This window comes from Ursus americanus, chromosome 36 (genome assembly GCF_024610735.1).
Source record: "Ursus americanus isolate L20-20 chromosome 36, mUrsAme1.1.p, whole genome shotgun sequence".
NCBI classification, from domain to species: Eukaryota; Metazoa; Chordata; class Mammalia; order Carnivora; family Ursidae; genus Ursus; species Ursus americanus.
In genome coordinates, this window is record NC_142162.1 from 8,094,226 (window position 1) to 8,110,315 (window position 16,090).

At 41.8% G+C, this 16,090-nt stretch overlaps 1 protein-coding gene across 1 annotated transcript in view; it reads right to left on the bottom strand.

Annotated features, from left to right (window-relative positions):
- Positions 1-922: 922 nt before the first annotated feature.
- The window catches only part of ONECUT1 (one cut homeobox 1), a 46,326-nt gene continuing 31,158 nt past the window's right edge, over positions 923-16,090 (bottom strand). The window contains exon 2 of the mRNA XM_045812155.2: positions 923-8,578. Coding sequence (XP_045668111.1) covers positions 8,286-8,578 — 293 coding nt within the window. The 3' untranslated portion in view covers positions 923-8,285. The remainder of the gene's footprint in view (positions 8,579-16,090) is intronic.

Genomic DNA, 16,090 nt, shown 5'->3' on the forward strand with positions numbered 1-16,090 from the left:
ATATGCCAAGAAAACAGTCTTGCTCTTATATTGAAAAAATGGAAAACCTAACTTAGAAATTGGGTTTTTGTAACCAGAAAAAAAATATGCATTTTAAGATATTTACCAATAATAAAAATAACTAAGATTTATTAAGGATTTGACATATGCTGGACACTATACTAAGCTTTACTTACTTCTAATTTCTAATCCTCACAGCAACTCTGTAATATAGATTCTTATTCCCATTTTACAGATGAGGAAACTGAGAATTAGGAAAGTTAAATCATTAAAGTTTAAGAATGTGCCCAAGGTCACAAATCTAGTAATCAGCACAGCAGGAATTCCAAAACTAGTTTTCCTTTTCCCTGAACCAGGCCTCTTGATCAATCACTGCACTCTGTTAAAGAAAAGAAGATCCTAATTTCTCAGTCCTCCCCTAGCTCCTGAGCCAAACACACACACACACACACACACACACACACACACACACACACACAATATTTTACTGGTGAGGACTTTTAAAGGCCATTCTCTCTAATAATAATTTTTATTTCTTCTGAAAGTCAATCAGGTTAATATAAGTGGCTAACATCTACAAATAGAATGTCCCACTTCCATTTAAAAGCAGCCTTCTGGAGCGTTGGCTGGCTTAGTCAGTGGAGCATGTGACTCTTGATCTCGGGGTTGTAAGTTTGGCCCCCACATTGGGTGTAGAGACTACTTAAAAACAAAATCTCTAAAAAAAAAAATAAATAAACAGCCGCCTGTTCCACTGGAGAACACCATTTTCTTTTCTCTCTTATAATGAACCCTTCTTTAAACCATGACACTGGCTTGAGTTCTCAAACATGTCACCCTCTCAGCTTTATCCTTCCTCCAAAGAAAATCCATGAGCTACTTGCTGAGAATTGCAGAGAATAAAAACAAAAGAAGGCAAGAATTGTCTAAATTTAAAGTGCTGGAAAATCCAACATTTTATTTTACTACATTTTGGTGACTACATAAATGCTGAAACATTTTAACACTGAAAAGCATGATGGCATCATCACTTGCTTTTTTTTCTTTTTTTCTTTTTTGCTTAGCAAACACAGCAGATGATATTGCACGGCATAAAGTGAGAACAGTAGCGAAGCTTAAAAAAAAATGAAAGAAACCTTAATGCAGTACAGGAAATACTCATAAACAAACCAGAATAATGCCTAATGCATTACACTTTTTGTTGCTACACACAAAAATACAGAAGAAGCATTGGACAGAGAGAGAGAGACAAAATATTAGCAAACAACCATACTTGGGTACAATAATCATTTAGTCTGAAATGTAGATGCAACGTAGAAACTACCACTGCTTTCTAATTGACAAAGAAAATGACAGCAACATTTGTCTTTTATCAAAAATCTTCTAAGCCCCTCATGGTTAGGTTTTTAAATTAATTAATTATTTAACTATGTATTTACTTTTTTTTTTTTTCTTTTTTTCATTGTTAAGGAAGAACTCCCTCTGCTCTTGGAAGATTTTCTACTCTACTGATCTTTTTAAAATTTAATTTTTAATTTTTTTTTTTACCTGATGATTGTCTTAGGCACCCTCCTTACATAATAAACCATCAAGCTAACTTGAACAGGGAAACTGAGTCACACTCAAACAATAGCTAAGGTCAAAGGTATACTGAAATTATAGAAGGGGGAGAGGGACAGGTCTAAGTGAGTGACAGATGGGCTGCCTTCTGAAGGGACAAGAAACACAGGGAGATATGAAGACAACTACCGAAGCAAGTGGAAGACAATGTTTTAAAGTTTATTTTGTTAAAAAATACTTGTTACTTGGTTCAGACGGCAAATCTAAAATGAGCCCACAATGGTTATGTAATAAATGCAGAACATACCACAAAAAAAAAAAAAAAAAAATCAAGACTAACACAGAAACAGAAAATATGACCTTGTGAATACAACTCTGTTCAGCGTTTCATTGCTGATGGTAAAAGACTACTTCCTCAACCATTTTCCTGGGCTTTCTGTAACTCACTGCTCAGCATTTGTATTAAAAACAAATAATTAGTCAATGCTTACCAATGATCCTGCAACTCAGAGCAGATTTATTGCCCTATTAACATACATAACGAGTATAAAAATGTTTCTAAGAAAATGGAACATTGGACCCAAAGTCTAAGCCCTCCCTTTCTTTCCCCACCCCTAAGACCCCTGCAAAAGAAAATAAGATGAAATTCTTGTATTGAGAGGAAAAGTATTTACATCTACGGATTTATGCCACGGAGTTGAAGCAACTTATTTCAGCAACGTGAAACACAGCAGTGGGCACCGGCGCTTCTGAGGGTCTTCTAGTCGGCTGAGAACTGTGTGTGTGTGCTGACCGGAAGCGGGCCAAGTATCTGAACAGCCTCGAAGACCGGGGCCTGGGGCAGGGCCCATCTCCGGGGTGGACAAGAAAAGTAGTGGGAAGACGAGGAATGATAAGGGACAAACTCTAATAGGGCTGGGGGACATTCCCTCAGGGCTCTGACCTTTGAGGAGAGCTCTTGCCATTTTGTGGGGGGGATGGGGGGTAGGGGGGTGGGGGAAATTGTAGGTAGCAGATTACAAGAAACAGATGCGGAGAGGAACAAGTAACTGTGAAGCGTTTTCCTTGATAACGGGGCCGGGCAGTCAGGTGTTGATTCTTCTATGGGTTGGCCAGCCAGGCGGGAGCTGGGCCAGCTGCCTCTCAGCCTTGACTTCCTGTTGGGGCAGGAAGCCATCATACTTGCCTCAGCTCTGCAAGAGGAACTGCCCCTCTGCCCCGCCCCTTGCCTTGAAGCGGTTCAGAAACTTGGTGAAACTTAAAGAGGATTTCCAAATTCAAGTTAGCTTGCCTCTTTGAGTTTTTTTTCTTTTTTTTTTTTTTTTTACACTCTTTACTTCTCATACCCGTGTGAATGGTTTAAAAAAAAATAGCAAAGTATCTCACAAATGCCGGTGCTTTGAAACATGAAACAACTCTTAAATTCTTTGGAATTTCAGGTCTAACCTGCAAAATAATCTAAAAAAAAAAAAATTAATAAATTAAAGGAAGAACACGAATATGCCTTTCTCCTTTCTAAATACAAAAAGGACTACCTTGAAACACTCATTTTGGCATGTACAAATTTTTTGAGGGGGGAACCTGGCAGTGTTCACAACACACGTTGAAGTGCCTGCTAAGAAAAAGCTGAAGATACACCCTGCAGTTAAGAGAAGCTCTTGCATTCAGCTTATCTTAGCATCAAGAACAAAAAGATTGTAACGTAAAGCTTTGGCCATTTCGATTCTACTATATACACTGTAAAAACTACACAGTCATAAATTAAAGCAGTGATTAAATAAGCCCATACAAAATGTAATTAAATTAAAAAAAATCACAGCACATTATAGAGAAAAATAGGAACCAGTTTCACAAAAAAGAGATTATAATATATATATATATATATTTTACCCTGTGGAAACAAATTTACTACGAAACACAAAAACTTCATAAGTAACCATCGAAATGAGAATCATCTCTTATTCCATTCTTGCATTTTTACACAACCCTTAACCCACCTGGGGAACATCTCTGGAAATTAAGTCTTCCTTGAGCAACAGAGCAGTTCTGCCAAGAAAATAAACCCCAAACCAAAGGGGGGGGGGCGGGGGACATCCCAAACATACAAACTACAAAATAAATAAGAATTATAAAGTTTTTTTTTAAAGTAACCTTAACAATTATCAAACTAGTAAGTTCTGCCTTATCGCATAGACTCTCTATACAACATAACCCTAAAACTTTATTACTATGAGGTATTTGGAGGAATTGGTAAAAGTGATGCACGGCCTGCCTGGTGAAGGGACTCGGTGAAGTGGGGGAACCTCGAGAGGGAACAAGGAGGAGGAGCTTTGGTTTATCAGCAAGAAATTGGGAGGAAAAGTCATCCTTTGGTATCAAAGAAAGTTTCATTGCATGGTTGCACGGAAAAAGCACCACGGTGAATAATTATTCCTTTTTTTTTTTTTTTTTCATTAGTGGCCTTTCTAAGAGGCTGAGGTATTCAAAGAGTATAAGGTGAGAGGTCAACAGCGGTTTAACACTTTGGTTCAAGCAAGGCACTCGTCCTAGGAGTTTACAAAGTTTGCAACATGTTTGCCTAGAGATTTACAAGTAGAGCTAGCAGTAGTAAGAGTAGTATTTCCTAATGTTGTTGTTATCATTTTGTATCATTATTATTAAGAATGAAGACAAGTTTACACACTGAGTGAAGAGTGAGGAGGGGAGGGGAGGTGGGGGAGGGGAAAGGGTGGAGCTCCCTCTGCAGACCAAGGCCGTGCATGAAAATATCTTTGGTACTCTTTGGTATCATCAATGTGATTAAAATCACCAATGGAAATCGAGTGAGGTAGCGTCTTTGGTTCACACTATAAATAGTAGATTTTTACACTTTTTTTTCTTTTTTTTCTTTTTTTACTTTTTTTTTTTTTTTTACTTTTTTTTTTTACACATGGAAGTAGCTATTTCTTACCTTCTGCTTCTTTGTCCTTACTATTTAGGAAATAGTTACCAATGTACTGTAAAGCTAACCACACCACAAGAATAATCCAGAAGGCCAATCGCATCTCAAAATGGCCTCTGGTGTTTGAATGCACCCTAAACAACTAGATAGGAAAGGAAGAAGTGCTTTCTCTTTGTTTGCTAAATGCATAGTTTTCATCCTTTATGTACAAAGAAGGGAGGACCTTTCTTAGGGAAAATGCCTTTATAGCTCATGTGAAAATGTCCTAGGACTCTTTGGTATAGCAAAGTTTGCATTTAACCTGCAAAGACGGATCATTCACCTGGGGTAGCAATGGGAGTGGCATGAGTCCAAAAGTAGCGTAGTACTTTTACTTTTTTGTCCTGGAAAAGTAATTATGCTTTTTTGGGGGGCAGAGTGAGTCACATGTTCAGTTGTAATGTCTGAATTTCTCCACATTCTCTTTGGGTTTGGGGATCTATCCTGGGACTGAATACTTAGTTCCTGACATCCAGAATTCATTTACCTGAACAATTACTGAAATCTGGGCTTTTAGAGTGTCCAGACTTCACATCTCCCACTTGCTCTCTTTGCCCCCTCTCAGGGAAGCTTCTAGTCATGAGAGGACCTGAATGATTTATGGTCAAAAACAGTCTAACTTCCATTCTACCAAAAAAACCCCAAAACATGTTATGTGAAGTGCAGTGTTGGAATAAACAAACATACAAATGAAAGAGTGAGATACCTTTTTGGGTGAATTTTGCAAAAGGATTGAGAAATAATGGGTGACCAAATGGCATGTGATCTGCTCCACTCAATGTGGTAGGTTAAGAAACCTGAGCCATAAATTAATGCTACATGCCAAGTTAGAAGCAATAATCAGTCAGATATGACGTGACGAGTATATTGATAGTGAGAAGCTGAGTTTGTCCATTATGATTTCTAAAAAGCAAAGGTTGTGAGGATGCTTGAAGAGTCGCATAAAAAAATTGCTTTTCAGGCTCTGATTTGTGCATCTGTTTATGAGAAAATATATCTCTACGCCCTGAAATTGTGTAATGGGTGCAAATTCAATGCTGGTATGAAAATTATCTTTGGTGTTAGCATATAGGATCACTGGATGATTTTTCAAAAAACCATTATGATGGGAATATTAGAAATGTAGTAATATTCTTTGAGACTGTGTCTACACAGTACCAAAATAATTGGTCAAGAATATAAAATGCAATTGGATTAATCTGAAGGGGTAATACAGCAAAAGCAAAGCAAAAAACATGGTGTTCAAATTCAACTTTTGTTCTTCCTGGGGTGCTGAATTCGGTAAGATTGTGTGTAGACACAGCTTGAGTTTCCCTGCGTTTAAAATTCTCATGTTTTAAATAAATAAGGCTTTCCTCCCTCCCAAATTATAAATATATAGCTGTACTCCTGGCCCCCTCCATTCCAGAGAGAGAGAAAAAGTTAATCAGTTTTTTCCTTTTGGTTTATGTCATTGATAAGATTATATGTTAAGCAAATCTCTACAGGTGGCCACTGAAATGGTCTCTTTTAAAAGTTGAATTGTAATTGTGCCATGTTTGGAAGGAAAAATTTTAAGCTGGAATTTGCTCTGAGATTTAAAAAAAAAAATACTAAGACAAAATGTGTCAAGGCAAATGCGCTATTTCATTAAAGGAGAAGCATGGGTTGGTTTGCTTTTCTCATTCTATAGCAGAAATGAAGGAGACCCAGATGGCTTATTGGTTTACCTTCATCTCTCCAGGCGTCTGTCACTTCTAGACCTAGACAAGATGCTCAGATTTGACCTTAGGGAGTTAGGCTTTTGTGTCAAGATGGTTCAATTTTTTTTTCTTTAGCATTTTAATGAATCTCAATCAACAACTTATTGTAGAGATAACATTTCATTTTATATTTCTAATTAGGTGTGGTAATTAACCAAGAGCACCCAATTCTTTACCTAATAGTATAAAAGGTATCCACTTCTATGAGTTACAATTCAATGGAATTCAGAATTTTTCCGGAAAGCAAGTGATTCACTGGGGTACTACTAGTACAACTGTGTTAGCTTTTTTCCTCCCCCTTGATTTCTCCAGCTGTGGCTTAGTGATTGGGAAAAAGAGAAGCTGAAAATTTTGTATTTGGAAGCTCAGGTCTAGGGTTTTATCTGTCCCTGTTACAGAGTGGACTCTATGTCATAAAATTTCCAGCTTAATGCGATAGCAAGAAAGAATGTAGTACACTTTGGAGGCTATGCTTAGAGAAATAAATAGCTTCATGCCTATAGAACCCAAAGTTTTGTCTTCCACTAGAGCTCTGGTGTTTCCTATGCTGTTTCACCATTTTTCAGTTGTATCTGCTATGTCTATGGATGTCCAAGTCATACAATATCTGAGATTGGCAATAAAAACAATTTGACTACAAATACTGGATAGTTCATTTTAATAATAATACTGGTCTGCTCACTTTGTGTGTTCGCGAAGTATTTTAAAAAGGTATTTGGTGTCAAGTGCATAAAGCAACTTTAAGTCAAATTAACCTAAGCATGATATCCTTTATTCAGTGGTCTTTTACTAAAAAAGCATTACTTAGAACACATTTTCTAATTTAATTACTTGCTCTGTTAAACTTAGTTTTCTAATTTACAAAGGGGGTCCTGCTTTGGAAGAATCCCCAGGTTTTCTCAGCTATGAACAGATTATGGCATCATGTCTATATGTCTACTTAAGTATCATTTATGGATCCCGAAAGGGAGTGTGCCATCTGGATGTACACGTCCACTACACTGACCTCTCTGTCATGATATTAATTGCTTCCCTGAAGCTACATTCTTTCTTGCCAGTTCTGAAAACTAATATTTCAAATGCGTCAAGAGTCATAAATAATAGTCATGATTCTATGTGGCATGTGTATTACAGCTAGATCAGTTCATATGTATAACTTTACATAGTATCTTGTGTAAAAATAGCTTTGGTTTTTAAAATCATTGCAATAAAATACCTGCACTATAATATTAAGTGTGTTCTTTGGTACCTAGGTGATTTTTTTCTTTAAATGGATGGACTCTTGTTTCATTTCTTAAAAAATATCTGAACATTCCTTAACAAACAAAGAGAATGCACTGGTTTAGGTGTCATTCAAATTTTCTTTGCTGGGTTTGAATCTGCATTTAGGTTGCGGGCCTGGCAGGTTCAAACGCTAGGCTAGACAAGCGAAATCACACTCCTATCCAATGAACTCAGACAACCCCACACTATGTTGGTTGCACCCCTACAGCACAACCCTTCCTGAAGACCAGCCCTGCCTAAGTCCCTAACCACTGGTGGTGTGTGCATGTGTTGTGTGTGTGTGTGTGTGTGTGTGTGTGTGTGTGTATGCACTCACGTACCCACACACAGTACTGAGACACCATACACCTTCGCGGCATGGTGGAACAGATAAGAAAGTCTGATCTTAAGAGATGTCCACTCAATGGCTCAAAATCACTATGCTCCAAACCACGAAACAGCCAAGCACAGCGAGAATGATCATGGATTGAAGGTGTGAGATCCAGTGGTGCTTTTCTGCTCATAATTTTCTTGCCAAGTCGTTGCCCCGCTGAAGTGTGTGTCTCCGAACAAAGTCAGAATGCAGGTGAGCTAAGTCTTTGGTTTCTTTGGACTATAAATAACACTTTTTTTTTCTTCAAATATTTCTAAGTATAAACCTGCTATCTTGAGGTCCTGGTCTTTTAAAAATTTTTTTTATTTAAAGCTTTTCCACCGAGGTTTAGTTCGTGGTTATTCCTTCATGCTTTGGTACAAGTGCTTGATGAAGAAGAGGAGTTGCCTGAATTGGAGCTGCCCTCGTCCTGCCACTTGTCCAGACTCCTCCTTCGCGCGTTCATGAAGAAATTGCTGACGGTGCTCAGCTCCAACCCCAGCTGCTGGGAAATAGTGATTTGCAATTCTTTGGATGGGCGCTTATTTTCCTTGAATATTGCATGTAGAGTTCGACGCTGGACATCTGTGAAGACCAACCTGGGCTTTTTGGGTGTGTTGCCTCTATCCTTCCCATGTTCTTGTTCTTTCCTTTTGCATGCTGCAAAAAAAAACAAAACAAAACAAAACAAAACCCACAGCGGATGTTAGAACAAACTGCCCAGGAGACTCAGGAGTAGAAAGGCAGAGCCAGTAACATTTGTTTGCCATTCCTCATGGACCACTTTGTGGTTGCTGAGCTCTAATTTTAGTACGATGGTGGGCTGGGAGGGAAGTGTGATATAAGGATGGAGAATTTGGAGGAGGTGGGTTTCTGTGAGTCCTGGGTGTGGGTCCTGGCTTTGTAAGCATCTGCTCTTTGTCCGTGGTGAGCAGCAAACCAATGAACTCCACCTTGGCTTCAGACACCTCATCTGCAGAATATAGGGCTCTGGCAAAACAAACTTGTTGCTTGAATTTTTATATCACTATCTGCAAAATGGGTATAAGAATAATGGGCCACCTGGGTGGCTCAGTCGATTAAGCATCTGCCTTTAGCTCAGGTCATGATCCCAGGGTCCTGGGATCGAGTCCCGCATCAGGCTCCTTGCTCAGCAGGAAGCCTGCTTCTCCCTCTGCCTGCTGCTCTCCTGCTTGTGCTCTTTCTGACAAAAAAAACAAAAACAAAAACAAACCTACCTTGCTGGGTTGTGGTAAGGATATATGAAATAGTGTATACAAATTTTATGTTAACTGAAATGCTTTACACATGAAAAGTCTTATCACCTAGAAGTGGCTGTACCCCTCAAAGGGTTTATAGTCTGCTCCTGGTAGAATACTAAGAGCCTAAGAGTGTCTGAAAACAACATAAAAAAGAATTGCATTTGTTATCCTTCTGATCTTTTTTGTTTCCCAGGCAACTCCATATGTAAGAAAACGATAGAGAGCCTGCTACCATACCCACCAAACAGTCCTCCACTGATTATTCAGTGAAACCAGGACTCTTGGAGTTATGAAGCCTGCTTCCTTGCCACTGGGGCTAAAACTGTCACGTGAGGCACATTCCTCTTTGGGGTCTCTCTGTGCCTTCATGAAATTTTTCCCTTCAGGTGCCCCACCTTCCCCTACCTTATCTCCCACACAGAAGGCCCATTCTCCACTCATGCCTTTTGGTCCTATATCATGTGTCATGCTTCTTGGCTGCTAGAACTATTCTGGTGTATCGCCCCAACGTGGCCCTTGGGCCCCCAGGGTTTCATGTTGGATCGGGGTTTCTCCTCATCTTGGGTGCCATACGTCCTCTTTGTAGACTAATACGGCTCACCAGCTTCCACCTGCCAGGGCGGCCCTGGGGCTGCACTGCTAACACCATCCTTCACCCACTCCGAATTTCCACCATCAATCCCTATGGCCATCCCCAAATAACCATAAAATCTATATAAAAATGATGCTCTGGTTATGCTAATGCAATGAAGACAAAGCTCCTGCGCCCTGACTCCGATCAGACTGCTGCCTCTCAGGACCCTACGCCGGCACGGTGCAGCAGCCCGCACTACCCTTGTTCTGGCTGGCTGTGCTCTGACGTGAGCTTCAACCACAGTGACAGGCCGATGGGGCGTCTTCCTGGTGGAGGTAAAGTTGTTACTCTTTTTTTCCTCTTCCTTTTCTCTTTCTCTCTTTCTTCCTCTCTCTCTTCCTCCTTTCTTTCTTTCTTTCTTTCTTTCTTTCTTTCTTTCTTTCTTTCTTTCTTTCTTTTCTTTTTTCTTTCTTTCTTTTTTTCCTCTCCCCCTTTGCCCCCTCTTCCCTTCCCCCCTCCCTCCCTTCTTTCCTCCCTCCCCCCCCTTCCTCCCTTCTTTCCTTTCCTTCCTTTCTTGGCTTGAGTAATGCAACAGCCTTTATTGTTGTAGTCACACTGACACAGATGTCCCATTCTGGGTCAGAACTACCCCCATACCACCCCACCCTACCCCTTGGTCCTCAACAATGTGGAACTTTGGGGGGGAGGGGCAGAATCCCTAAGCAGAGATGGAGAGAGGCAAGTGGGACTGGTGAATGTGGGGGTCACCTGGAACTGAGGATTCAACAGGGTCAGGATGCCTGAATCCTCTGTTCTGATGGGGGCTGGGAATACTTGCATCCTGGGTTCAAGATTTGGCAATGCCCTGACCTGGGTTCAAAGCTGGGCTGGGGTGTGGAAAAGCCTTAGTCCAGGGTTCAGAGAATGCCTTGGTCCCAGCTCACAGCTTTGGGGCTGAGCATGGCAGATGGGAGGGACCCAGATTGGGGGTGAGGGAATATCTCTGGGTCCAGAGTTTGAGGTTGACCTTGGATGCTCTGGTCTCCATGCCCCAAGTTCAGGGCTGGGGTAGAGTCTGGTCCCCTACATAACGGGGGCTGGATAGGAGGGATATACCAATTTTGGAACTGGGGGGAGGGTTGCAGATGTCCTGCTTTTTGAATTGGAGAGATCACTCTATTTTAAGGCCTGGGAAAGGGCTCTGGTCCCTGGTTCAGAGCCAGAGTGGGGGTGGTATTCTCCAGGTCTTGGGTACAGATCCCAGACCCCTAAGATCCAGCCTCTTGCTCTTGTCCCAGTACCTCCAGTCACAGCCCCACTGACGTCCACTTGAGACCAATACTCTCAATCTTGTTCTCAATCCTGTTCTTGAGGTTTTGCAGGTGGAGTGAGGTGTGCACAGAATTGGAAGCAGGGGCCCAGAGACACTGAGCAGGAAGGTGAAAATGCTGCCTGTGGCTCAGAGAACACGGAAGCTGCTGCCAGGCGGACGGCAGGGTGGCTGCCTGAGTCTCAGCCGAGGGCCACTGCCGCTATCGGCACACTCAGGAGGGCGTGCAGCATGAGAGGGTACCCGCTCCTGGTGCGTGACCAGGCTCTGCCCCAAGCCCACAGCCTCCACAAGTCCACCCTCCCCACCCTTCACCTTGACCACGTCCTTGTTGCTGTCTCTGCCCCAAGTCCCTTCACTCTTTCACATCTCCTCATCCTTCCAGTTGGCTGCCCTGCTGATTGCTGTCTCCTGCCCCACCTTTTGCCTCTTCGTATTCCAGCTTCGCAATGTCTTACTAGATGGTTCATCAGCTCTGGACAGATGCAGTCTCTGTGCTCTCCTCACCTAGCCCTGCTCCCCAGCCGGCCCATATCTTTCATTCTTTTTTTTTTTTTTTTTAAGATTTTATTTATTTATTTGACAGAGATAGAGACAGCCAGCGAGAGAGGGAACACAAGCAGGGGGAGTGGGAGAGGAAGAAGCAGGCTCATAGCGGAGGAGCCTGATGTGGGGCTCGATCCCATAACGCTGGGATCACGCCCTGAGCCGAAGGCAGACGCTTAACCGCTGTGCCACCCAGGTGCCCCCATATCTTTCATTCTTAATTGCCCCTGGATTTTAGAGTTTCCCTAGGGCCTTAGCACAAAGTAGCTCAGCAGTCAGATCAGCTGAAAAGCTAATGAGTGAAGGCTGAAGAAGACTCCAGTCTTTGGAGTCCAATCTAGGGGTCTCCAAATTTTTTTAACCATGTGCTACTTAGTAAAAAATGTTTTGAGTGTATTATTTATTACAGTGTATTGAGTGTATTAATATTATTTACTTATAAATTATATATATGTGTTACTCTAATACTATACGATGTACGTTATAAAGCATAAGCAAAATACACGAATTTTTGAAAGGAGTAAAATAAAAATAGACACATCTACAGATGAATTAGCTTGCCTAGGCCCTGGCATGCATTCACCCCACCCAAGGGACCACTGGTCCAATTCCAATCATAGGGAAATATGAGGGTAAGAATTTCAGAATGGACATGAAGGGAAACCTCATTAATGAAAGAGAGATTTTGAGGCCAGTCCGGCCATACGGTACATTTTATAACATATCCCACAGGTCACTGGCTATGCCCCTTTTCAACATGAGAGGCACTGGCTATGCCCCTTTCAACATAATGGGAAGTATGTATTAAATGTCCAATCCCTCAGAGCACCAGCTGAATTTCCCCCAAACAGAATCTCTGCTTCCAGGGACGTATAGCCCTCACTGGGCAACTAGATTAAGTCTCTGAAAAAACAGCTGACTAGACTGAGGGCACGTCTAATTCATCTGAATTAGCCCATGTAGACCAGCTTTATACAATACTCATGCACATGGCTGATGGATTCATTCCTTCACCTTCAAAAATGAATATGACATAGGCTTTGCTCTTCAGGAATCAGTCTAATGATCACAGAGGCAAATGACTGTATGTATAAAAAGAGTATACAGAATATTACTCCTGCTTGAGGATATTAAAGAAGGCATCAGAGAAGAGGGGCTGCTTACACTGGGCCTGACAGCATGAGTAGGAGTTTGTTAATGAGAGACGTGGGACAAACTCATGCCCGGCATGGGGAGTAGCGCTCATGAAGGATGGATAAATGTCAGTGGACAAAGATCAGAATTGAATTACCTTGTTGGTAAGGAGGTGTTACTGAAAGATTTTGAGAAAGTGTATACTGTGATTAAATTTGGGTTTAGAAAGACCCCTCTGGTGGTGGTGTGGGGGATAAATTGGAAGCAGCAAGATTAGGGACAAGGATGCTGTTACCACCCTAATCCCCTCAGGATGAGGCACTCATTCCCCACCTGCGGCAAGAGTTGGTGGCTGGTGGCCCTCAGCTGAGGGCCATTCTGGGAATTGCCAGTGGGGGGTGAGGGGTGTAGGAGGATGGAGGTTGAAGAGAGTGGGAACCTCTCCAACCCCTTGCATCAAGTTGGGACAATTCTAAAGGGTCACCCAGTTCTATAGCACCCCATAGAATTGGTTGAGGCTATTCTAACAACTACCAAAGTTCGACTTGTTCAGGCTGGTCTTTCTTCCTCCACTCTCCCAACAGTGATTACTCTCCATGGCTCTCTCTGATAACCTGCCTATGTGCAAGTCTCAGAAACCCAGAGTCTGTTTCCTGGAAAACCTGACCAAAGAAAACCACTGTAGTGAGGACCCCAAATTAGACAATGACAGTTGGGGGTGGAATACGGAGACCAAATCCAAGAGCTTCTCAAAGACAGAATCAGGAGGACTCAATGACAACGTGGCTGGGAGGGCAGAATTCCAAACAAGTCCCAGGTTTCTGATTGGAAGGTGGTAATGAGCCCATTAGGGAATGCAGATGGAGAAATGAATTTTATGAGGGCAGTAATCACTTCTATGGGGGACAAATTGCATTTGAAGTGCTTGTTGGACATTCTGTTAAAGATCTCCAATAGGTGGTTGTCCAGCAGACAGCACGATATATGGGGACTGGAGCTCTGGGGTGGGGGAGGGAGGGAGGTCTGGGCTAGGACTATAGACTGGGAAGTCATTAGGGCTCTAGATGGTAAATTACATGGAACATACCTATGCAAATGTAAGTAATTGAGCATCAGGTGCAGACTCAACTTATTTATCATTCAAAAGGCAGAGCTAAGGGAAATCACAAAGAGATATCCATTTTCCACCTAACCAGGTTGTATATTTGAATGACTTCAATCTGGTCCTTGGCATTTGGCAGGACTGAGTGGGCTGAAGCTACTTCCAAACCAGCATTTCCCAAATGGTGTCAGAGGAATGATACTGTCTCCAGTGGGTTCCTGGAAAAGATGGTTTGCAGGTCAAGTATATTTGGAAAAACCTACTATATATAGCTTCTTCCTCAACATTCAATGACACATGTCATTATGTTTCCTAAATTTATTTAGCCCTAGAACTCTGTTCAGTAGGGACTGTCTATTAATGTCTCATACAATACTAATGTTGGGGAAATGCAATTTGGAAGTTTTTGCCCTGAGCTCTCAAGTATTACAGATGTCACAATGTCAGAGCCTGGGAAGTGAGTTTCTCTAGGAGCCCAGAGCCTGGCTGACTCATTCTGTACTTCCAGGGCATCCTGGCATAGTGCCTGGCTATAAGGGGAGCTCACTACCTGTGTGGGTACTACAGAGGGCTGGCTGTGACTCAGTGTGTGTGGTATATCTGGAGAGAACTCTGTGCGGATGTTGGAGTTGCTGAATAAGAATGCAGAGATATCAGTAGAATGAAGAACGGACTAAAGCTTGTTGAGGGTCACTGGGTGACCTTAACAAAGAGGATAGCATGAACAACCCACAGAAGTAAAATCATGCTTCTAGAAGCTTGTACAGAACTACAATTGTTAGAACTGTCAAGAGAATATGAACAAGAGCAATGCTTTGGAATTTCCATAGAATACATTGCAGGGTAGAGATTACCCATTATAAGGTAGGAAACCATGCACTGGAGGTCATGAGAGTCCACACAGTGGGCAAGGTAGAGAGCAGGAGTAGGGGGGTGGAGTGAGGCATCACACGAGGTATGCTGCTCAGGGACAACACTGCCTGTGTTTTATGTGACAGTTACACATTTCGTTTAGGTGTACAGTTTCCACTTCAAACAGAGACGTATTTATCATAGAAGTGGATTATAGGAAAGAGGATTCTTCCTGTTTGTGAAAGGTAGTGCCGAAGAGGAAGACGACCTGTCATGAGTCCCCTTTATGAAGGCGAGCCATAGATATATTTGCAGTATGCAGGGGCAGAGTATAGTGGGCTATCTCAGACAAGAGACTTTGATCTTCTCTATGGGCGAGGTCACCCACAGTGAGTTCCAAGCAGGAGGCAGAAGTAGGCATGGGAGATGGTAAAAGGCAGATATGACTTTGTGCACCAAAGAATAAAGATTGTAAGGAATTATTATTTATTTTTAAAAGGCAGCACATGAGAATATAAGTAAAAGACAGAGGCTTTCATTTTAGGCATGCCTGGGACCTGTACTTTGCCCATAGCTGGCAAGACTGAGCCAACCGTATTTCAAGAAATGTGAATTCTGCAGGATATTGAAAGATATTTCATGAACAATGAGTTTTGAGGTCAGTCTGGGAAATGCTGAGTTAATTAATGATTAAACAAACTTCTTTAATGCAGGACTTCTCAGAGCCTTTGATACCTTAAGGTGCACTGATACTAACAGAGTCTCCCAAAATTTAATATACTAATGTGCACTGATACTTATGGGGTCTCCCAAACTTCTTTGATTAAAGAACTCTATTCAGGGAATTTCTCTCAGGAATGGCGTTGCTTAGAATAGTGTTTCTCAAAATGTGGTTGGCAGACCCATGCTGGTCTGTGAACTGTTACTGACCTGCATCAAGATCAGTACAGAAAATTGAGAAAAAGCAATTAGAAATGTTTATGGCAGTTTGATATTGCTGCAACATTCAAATGTATGACTACTGTTCTAGTAATACATTTTTTATTGTATTATCAAAACTATTGTTCCAGGCGTGCCTGGTGGCTCAGTTGGTTGAGCCTCTGACTCTTGGTTTCGACTCAGGTCTTGATCTCAGGGTCATGAAATAGAGTCCCTGTCGGGCTCCGTGCTCAGCGTGGAATCTGTTTGTCCCTCTCCCTCTGCTCCTCCCCCCACTTGTGCTCTTTCTCTAAAATAAGTAAATACATAAAATCTTTAAAAAAAAAAACTACTGCTGCAGGACAGATAGAAATTAGAAACAAACAACTAGTCCTTCACTACCTAGGGTTTAAGAACCTCTGTCTTAGAACAGACTTTAAAAAACATGGTATAC